The sequence below is a fragment of the Numida meleagris genome, chromosome 3 (assembly GCF_002078875.1).
Source record: "Numida meleagris isolate 19003 breed g44 Domestic line chromosome 3, NumMel1.0, whole genome shotgun sequence".
NCBI classification, from domain to species: domain Eukaryota; kingdom Metazoa; phylum Chordata; class Aves; order Galliformes; family Numididae; genus Numida; species Numida meleagris.
In genome coordinates this window covers 110,920,067-110,929,162 of record NC_034411.1, presented here as the reverse complement: position 1 = coordinate 110,929,162, position 9,096 = coordinate 110,920,067, and the positions used below count along the sequence as shown (strand labels likewise).

General features: G+C 51.0%; 1 protein-coding gene across 1 annotated transcript in view; it reads left to right on the top strand.

Moving 5' to 3' along the window:
- Window positions 279–9,096, top strand: part of RCAN2 (regulator of calcineurin 2) — a 79,940-nt gene continuing 71,122 nt past the window's right edge. The window contains exons 1-2 of the mRNA XM_021393038.1: window positions 279–418; window positions 8,397–8,623. Of these exons, the coding sequence (XP_021248713.1) occupies window positions 8,399–8,623 (225 nt within the window). The 5' untranslated portion in view covers window positions 279–418; window positions 8,397–8,398. The remainder of the gene's footprint in view (window positions 419–8,396; window positions 8,624–9,096) is intronic.

The following is a 9,096-nucleotide window of genomic DNA, read 5'->3' as shown; positions in this document are numbered from 1 at the left end:
TCCTCTCCTCTCCTCTCCTCTCCTCATTTCTATCCCATCTTACAGTGATTTCCCTATACCATCCTCACTTATCATTTCCCCTCAGCCCCTGACGGAGCGCGCTTTCCCGCCGCGAGGCTCCGCCCCCGCCCACCTGTCCCCGCCCGGAGCCGTGGCGCGAAGCGGCGAACAGAAGGGGGCGTGTCCAGAGGGCGCGGGGGGCGGGGCCGGCTCGCGCCGCGCGTTCTTACTGGCGGCGCCGCCCGCCCGTTAGGGCGGAACGCTTCGGTGATTGGGTGTCGGCCGCCCCTTCCCTCCCGCCTCCTCCTTCCACCTTCGCCTCCGCGGCGCGGGCAGCCGGCAGGAGCGGGGCGCTCGGCGGGAGCTCGGCGGCGCTGACGGGGCGGCAGCGGCGGGGAGGCCGAGGCAGCCGCAGCAGGTGAGGCTCGGGCGGCCGCCCGCCCGCGGGCTCGCGGCCCCGCCGACCCCGGCGGCGTTATGTAAGCGCCCTGCCCGCTCCCCGGCCCCGCTCTTACCGCGGCGCTCGCCGCTCCGAGGGGAGATGCCCGTGGCCGTGGGGCGTCGTTTCCTCGGGCGAGGCTGCGGGGGAGCTCGGGCGGCGTCCGCCGCGTGCGTGGAGGGGCGGGGGCGGCCGGGACCCTCCGTGCCCTTCGGGGCGCTCCGTGCGCTGCGTGGCACAGCCGCGGCCGCCCCGCCCCGCCCCGCCGCCACCTGGCGTGGGAGCCGCGGGCGCGCCCCGAGCTGGGGCTGCTTCCCTCCGCTCCCCCCAGGGATACTGCGTGGTCCTTGGGTTCTGAAGCGTCCCTTTAGAAACACTCGTGTCCCTCCACTCTCCCGGAGGCTGTTTCCTAAGAGGAAAACGCTCTGCGCGGCTCTGTGTACCTGAGAGCAGCGGTGGGGAGGAGGGCTGCGGTCCGGGCTGTGCTCAGCTCGCTCCTCGCGTTCCGTGCTGGCTGCCCCGGCTTTCCCCAGCCGATGTGGGAGCGCTGTCCGTGCGCTCCGCTGCTGCCCGGGTTGTTGCGGCGAAGCCGAGCGCTCTGGGTGCGCGTCCACCGCGAGCTGCCGGAGGGCTGAGTGCTGGGAGAATAGGAAGCGCTCGGAAGCCGCAAACTCGTTGGGTTCAAGCGGCAGAGGGCTTTCTTTTTTCGGTACGTTATCAACGCTGCTAGCGGTGAACTTCTCTCTAACGGCAGGAGCTGTGTGGAGGAGTCCTGTTCCCGGGAACTCCGACTTCTGAGGGAGTTTGCAGCTCGGTGGTGTTGTTTCTGCTCTCCTCCAAGTGCTGCAGGGCATAGGCACATCCAGGGGCTCTGTTTGGCGTTGTACAGAAGGCGTTTGTCATCGTATCGGTGACCTTAGTGCTTTTTTTTTTTCACGATATGCACCATCAAGGAAAACTGAGACTTCATTCTGAGCTACACCTGAAGTTTTATAGGCATTTAACGTGACTTTATAGTTTGAATGGGCTTTCTTGGTTCTGAAGAGCGTTGTTTATTAGAAGTGCATCTTCATTGTTGAGCCTTGAAGTGTGACGGCGAGCAGCAGGCTCTCAGCCCGCCAGGCAGGAGCAGCTCGTGGCTCGGCTCTTGGGCTTTTCTTGTCACCCAGGTTGTCATCGTGGTGTCTGACTCATAGAATTGTTAAGATTGGAAAAGGCCACTAAGATTAGCTCGTCCAGCTGTCAAGCCGTGCCCACTGACCGCTTCCCTCGGAGTCTCTTCTAAGCACCAAACACCCTGAACAGCTCCAGTTGTGTGTCCCTCTGACTTGCATGGCTTTTTTCCTTTCTCCTCCTGGCAGGGGAAAGGACGTCGGTCTTGGTAAGAATTGGGGTATATGTCTGAAGGGCTGTTACGCTGCCCGCTGTGCGAGGTGACAAATCTGAGGGCCAGTGATGGTGTAATGCTGTGCACGCCTTTAAACTGGATCCCTTAACAGAGCAGTGCCAGGGCCAAGTGAAGGTAAGCAGAAAGCTTGCTCTGGTGCCTTTGGTTTTGGGGAGGATTCTTCTATTCGAACACGTTAACGTTACCATGGGCCTTTCGTGTCTGGGTAATCATAGCCCAGCTGCTCGAGCTGAAGTCCCATCAAGTCTTTGCACCCGACTTTGGTTCTCCAGGTATCGTCTTCCTGTTGTGGCAGGGGGCTGGAGCCCTGTCTCAGCAGGGCTGAGCACGAGGTGTCTGCTGCCTTGTTTGCTGTGAGGCTGGAGATGCCGAGTGCTTGGCACGGCGGGGCCAGCTGTATTCGTGCACTAGGTGTAAGATACAGCCCTGGCGTGGGAGGCACGCTTGAGTCTGAGCAACGTGCAAGTCTTGAACAGCTTGAGCTGGCCAGCCTGCTCGAGATGAATAAAAGTGAATAGTCCCTTTTGGATGCTAAAAGCCTCCAAAAATAGTTACAAAGGCTCAGCTAAATTTAATACGGCTCTAATGTCAATGGAAAGGATTAGAACGTTTGGGATTTGTACCAGTTAGCATAAATAAAAAAAAAAATCCTCTTCCTCATAACTCTGCCCCTTCTGTAACAGGGATAGCGGAGAGTGGAGTTGTGGTGTGGTACTGCCCAAGTGGGAGCTGAAATGCAGCACTCATCTGCATTGCTGTAGGGGGAAGAGCTGTTGCCCAGGCACGGTGCAGGGAGAAGACAAAGGGAAGGGGTGGCCACAGTCTGTACTGCGCTTCAACTGCAGCAGTTCATTAATCGTGTCGCAGGAGGTGCCGTGCTGCTTTCTAATTAAAACGTCTCCATTCCAGTCCACAGTGAAGAATTAGCCCCGTGTAAAAATAATACCCATCTCCGGTGCTGGTTCTGCAGAATGGGATGACATTTCAGTGGCCTGGTGGTGCCAGGACCTCTGTGCTGGTCCAGCTGTGTCCTCAGGCTAACACTCAAACCGGTAACTCCTCTGTTTTCAGTGAATACTTTAGAATTAGGATCAAACTTACTGATACGTAGCGGGAGCGGAGCTGAAATCCTGTGCTTTCCCTGGACCCTTCTAGAGGAACAATGCAACCACATTGCTCTGGTTTTTCTTTTTCCCCCCATGTTTTCTCCCTTCCTGCAGATTGCTGCTGTCAGGTTTGCAGCCAGAACTCAATAATCCTTTTGGTTTGCAGTGATGATATTTAAAGCTTGTATTCGTAACCGTTTGTTTGCTTTATTCTATTTTTAGTCGTGTTGTTTGTCATGGCAAGCAGTGTTTAATAATAATAATAATAATAATAAAAGTCGAGTTTCCTAGCAATTTGGAGAGTTATGTGCCTGTTTCTTGCTGTCCCGGAGGGATTCTTTTTAAAAACTCTTAGGACAGGAAAGCGGTCACCGAGGAAATGCCTTCTTAGTTTCCATAAATACCGTGGGTCAATCTATACGTGCGTGGTGATATTGAAGCCGCCGGTCCATTGAAACGCGTTAGGGGATGGTGAGAACGTCACGTGCTTGACACTTTGAGCTCTTGCTAATTACAGGCTCAGGGGCTCGTTGATTGCAGGAGGAGGAATTCCGCCATCCCTGCTGCTGCTGTGAAGCGAATCCCACGGCAGAAGCCCCAGGGAGGCTGCCCGGGGTCCTGGCAGGGCGGTGGTTTGCCACGGGGTAACTGCTGCTGGGATGCTCTGTGGAGTGTATTTCCTGAGTGGAAATCTTTAGGATTCCAAATTCAACGCCAAATTCAGAAATAAGGCTGAGGAATACGGATTACAAGCTTCATTTAAAGAAGGTGAAGCGATGTGGCAAGGAATCAGCATCAGCTGGAAGTTAGAGGAATTGGGGTTGTGTTAGTTTGTGTCCCGGCCTTCCGGAGGGGACGGTCCTGCTGTAGAACTGCCAGGCGGCCCTGGGCTCAGGTCGTGCTGACCAAATTTAGCATCAGTACAGGTGGTGCTTGGCTAGGGTCTGTGGTATTGCCAGTTCTTTGGCCATTCAGTATGAAAACTGAATACAAAAAAAGTTCATTGAGGGAGGGAGTAGCAAACGCACAACTCGGTCTGAGCTTTTGTACTTCTTAAAAGTGAGTAGGGTTTACCCTTATGGGAATATCCTTCCAGGTCTTTGTGAAAATACAAAGGGAGCCATGAGTGCAAATCTAGCTCTCTCAAGCTGTGGAAAGGAGCTCTGATGTAGATGGGAATGGCATCCAGTGATTGTGTTATTGCTGCACGTAAGACAGCTTCTAATGGCGTTAACTTCATATGTAGAATCCAGCTCCTGGAGTAAATGTGATTTAGAAATGTTTTAAGGGATTTGAGATGTAAATTGTTCTAAAGTAGTGGAGTGATTAGAGAATATTTTGGACAGGGGACTTCTGAAGTGGCTGAGTAAATTAAAAAAGCCGTAAGCCAACACCAGCAACAGCAAAACACTGGAGTGTTAAGGGGTTTGGTTGGTTTAATGAGGGACGTGCAGTTACCACTTGTACTATATGCATGTCTGACATTATAATGGATGGGAATTCCTGCTTATGGCTGGCTGGAAAGAACTTCTCTTCTGTTCTTTATTACAACAATTAACGCAGAGCCATGAAAACTCGGGTTATAACTTTGTGGACGCTTTAAGTAGATGAGGTGCTGCAAAATGAAATCCTGCCCTTTGCTGTGGCCTTCCTGGATGTGGTGCTTGGGGACGTGGTTTCTGGGGTTGTGCTGGCTCTTGGGCTGGGTGATCTCAGTGCTCTTTTCCAACCTCAATGATTCTGCAACCTGTTCCTGAGTTTTGATGGCCTCTACTATTTTTTTGGCTTCCTTTTCCATTTCCTTATTTTTTTTTTTTTTTTCTATTTGCTGCGAACATTCTTGCAGCCATAAAATGCATCACGCCAGCTAACAACCTAATGGAATTAAACCTTCAGTTTTCCCCTTATGCCAGGTCAGTAAACTTGCTTCAGGTGAACTGAGTTGTGCGGTCGTGCCACGAACTGGATCTGAAGATGCCTTCTCCAGTACCCAAGTGCTGGGGAAAGCTGGTGCTGGAAGCGAGCGGCCCCAGGTGACAATTGGGCTTTTGGCAGCAGTGCTGGTTTGTCCAGATGGAGCCTGAGTTTGCAGCCGCCGGGTTTGAAGTGCACCAGCAAACGCTGGTGATTCAAGCACACTTGTCCTTGCTGGTTGTCCTGGGGCTCAGGATGACAGGCACATCATTTCATTGGGGGAGCATCCATGCCTCCTATCAGGGAGATTTCTGCTTTAATGTTGTTCACTCCTACGTCTTTTTCTTTTTTACCCTGCAAACTTTACCGTACAGTAGTTACTTCATGCAGATGTGCTTAGTTGTGCAGGACCCAACTTAAACTGGGCAGAGGATGCAATAGCCAGAATTAGAAGCCTGTTGTCTCGCCAGCAGAGGGAAGATCAGTCAGCACTTGGGGTGCATCTGAACTACAGAAGAGGCACGTGTGTGTGAGCATGCACTTAGCCAGCACCTCCAGATCCCTCAGAAGAGATGCTTGAAAGGCGTGCAGGGCAGTGACCTTCAGAAGAAACGTGGCTTGTGCCCAGTGCTAAAGTCCCACTGAGAAATCTGCCTTAACACTTCTCCAAAAGAGAGGAGCAACCTTTCTTTTGCTGATATAACTCCAGCAGAACAAAGCTGCTGTCACGCAGCATATTGTGAGAATGATTATTCACTTGGAGACTCAGGTGGGTCTCTGAGCCCATGTGTGTCAGAATCACCTGCTGTATTTTATGCTCATTTCCTTTTACTATCTCAGATGCTTACAAGCCGAAACTTCATTGTTGTAACTCGACATTCTGTTCTGTTTAGCTGCTTGCTATTGTGCTTTTGCTCAATTTTATGCTTTGTAACATCTTTATGTACCTTATAATGCAGGCATAATAGTATTTCCCCCTCAGTTTGGTGAAGAAGCCTTTAGACTTTTCTGACTTCTGGCCATATTGAGATCCCTCACTTGTATGCGCACCCCAAAAGACTTGCTATGCACTGGGGGGTGGACTCGGAGTGTGTCAGCACCCATATCTTTCACCAGTTCTAAAGGCAGCCTTTAACATTGCTGCTTGCTCTTTATGGTGGAGGTGAAGTTTGTTTGTTAGGCTAAAAGGCAGATCCAAAAAAGACCAGCTGCTGTGATGAGAGGCGTGCATGGTCGTGTATTTCATCTGCTGCTCTGCGCTGCCTTCAAGCCCCATGCAGCCAGCAGAGTCCTGCTTTGTGGTGTCCTAGGAGGTTCACATACATTCTAAACTTTGCTCCTCCCAGTTCTGTGTCACTCCTCCTCATCACTAGAAAGCTCAGGGAGTGTTAATTCACACCCTGTGGCTTCTGAGCATTGGCTTGCGGTTGCTCCGAGGCTTTTTGAGTTCAGTACGCCCAGGTAGGTGCTGTAATGCATGATACTTCCAGGCTTCAATAAGCTGTTTCAAATACCAGAGTCAGTACTGCTGTGTTGCTGAGTTCCTGACTGCTGTTCAGCGTTGAACACGTGTGACAGTGTGTGTCTGCAGAAGGTCCTGCACTGTTCTGCATCTGAGCTCGTGGTTTGGGCTCTGTGCTCTCTGCAGGTGCCTTCCAACCCTGCTGCTGGAATACAGGCTGAGGAATTGGGCTCCACTGCGTGCTTTGGGAGCGGAGTACGTGCAGGCTCAGTGCTGGGCTGATTCTTTTGAGCGTGACTTCAGTGTGTTTCCTCGAGGACTTCAGTCGTTAGCCCTGAGACTTCGGCAGTGATGATTTCTGGCGTTTCTGTAACATGAGGTTACAGGAGGATGTGCTCGGTCCTCAAACGTCGCTGCTGAGCTGCGTCAGCAATGAGGCTGGATGAAAGCCACGAGCGTGGCAAGTTAGCTCTGTAATTTCACGTTGCTGTGTTGAGATGAAGCCTGAATAAGGTGCAGGATAATTCTGGATGGCAGTTGTGCAAAATGTAGTTGACGCAATATTTGCAACTATTAATAGAGGCTAACAAGTATGCAGTATGGGAAGGGCAGATCTGAACCAGATGAGCACGCTGTGTTTGTCATTGCAACTTTTGTTAGGAGGAGAGACTGAAGTCAGCGACTGCATGAGGTCTCCCCTGAGCCTCCCTGGAGAAGAGGAGGCTCAGGGGAGACCTCATGGCTCTCTATAACTCCTGAAGGGAGGTTGTAGTGAGCTGGGGGTCGGCCTCTTCTCTCTTGTAACAGTGACAGGACGAGGGGGAATGACCTCAAGTTGTGCCAGGGGAGATTTAGGCTGGACATTAGGAAATACTGCTTTTCTGAAAGAGTGGTCAGGCGCTGGAATGGGCTGCCCAGGGAGGTGGTGGAGTCACCGTCCCTGGAGGTGTTCAAGAAACATTTAGATATAGCGTTGAGAGCCATGGTTTAGTGGGGTTATTGGTGGTAGGTGGATGGTTGGACTGGATGATGGTGTAGGTCTTTTCCAACCTAGCTCATTCTATGGTTCTATGATTCTATGTTGTTATTGCAAGAAACATCAGTGTAAGGGGAATAACTGTTCTTCTGCACTGCTTCCAGTCAGCTTGGTGGAGAGCTCCGGAGATGCTGTAAGTTGCAGTTGCTGTTTAATGTGCTGGTACTAGGGCCTGTCTGTGCTGGGCACAGCGAATGCCAACATTTGTAGCAATGCCTGCTTGGACGCTTCCTTACTCTCCCCCTGGGCTTTTAGGTCTATTCTTGCATCAGTGGTAGGGACGGTGCCTGATGTATTGGCCTGTCCCTCCCGTGTCCTTAGAATGGTCTTTCTGCTGTGATGGATTTGGGAGTAAAGGCTCCAAAGTCAGCGGGGTTTTCCTAAAAGGTGCTGAGAATCATCACCTGGCTCGTCTTCCCCCTTCTCTTCCTTTGGTGTTTGCTTCCTAGTGACATTCACATGCAAACAAATTGCTAATGGGCATGGAGAGCAGCATACATTCTGTCCTTGAACTGCAGAAGAACGCGTCTCTGTTCTCAGTGACGATGTTTCTTAGTTGTACTGTTTGCTGCTGTTCTTATGTTATTGCTGCTTTTCAGCAGGGCTGTCTCTATTCCTTTCAGTTCAAGTTCTCTATTATTTTCCTGTTATTCTCATCCAGTGCATTACACTTCTCTCTGAGCAAGCTCACTAGCTTGGCATCCCTGCAACAACAAGGACTCTCTTAGCACGGATAGAATATACTGCTTCTTTACAGGATGAGTGAAACTCAAGTCAGGCTTCATTTCTGGTTGTGTTCAGCAGCCTGTGCTGATGTGCTGAGGTTGTTTCCATGCTAAAGGATGAACCTAAAGCAGAGCCCCTGTTGGAGCCGTAGTGAAACTGGTTTTCGTGCCCTGTTTCACATGTTGCTTTGAGATAATTCGCAGGATGTCAGTTTCATGCTATACCCCAAACCATGAATTCCTGCACTTGTGTATGTGCTGTTTTGAAGTGTCATGTAACCATGTCTCTCTCCTTCGTGCTGCTAGGGATGAGGGGAGACTCCTACTTCTTTGGAATGCGAGGCCTCGGGCACTACGGCTGCATCGCAGAGGATGGAGGACGCTTCTTGCTCTACTCTATAAACGGAGACAGCGATTTGAAGAGATGTTTGACAGAAGAAGATTTGCATGAAATAATTGACTTCAACGACCTCCCGAATTCTCTCTTTGCTTGTAACGTTCACCAGTCCGTGTTTGAAAGCGTGGACAGTAAGGTACAGTGCCAGCTTCCGTGTTTTCAGTATAAGAGAAGCGTGTGTCTTCTGTGATACTTGTGTTTATTGCAGTTTTGAGGAGCCAGAAGTACTTTAATCCGTCATGTGCCAAGAAGCTGGATTGCATGAGTTCTTTTGGAGGTGGGCAACAGCGTTTAAGAGCCTAGAAGCCTTTTTGCCAACTGCGGTGAACAGTGTTTTGGTTTTTTTCGTGGTTCAGGTTTGCAGAGCACTGAAATGTGGGTGCATGTCTCTATAGCAACAGTAGTTGCAGTCGTGCTGGAGGTGGCGAAGTTAAACACATGACAGACACTTCCTCCTGCTTGCTGATCACATACCACTGCAACAGGAGACCGCTCTTCCCCTCAAATGCTTTAAGTTCTGTATCTTACCTGGAAGACCTAAATGAATGCTGGTGGAACAAATTAAAGAGCGTGAGAATATCTTCTGGCTTGGCGATTAGTCTAAAACAG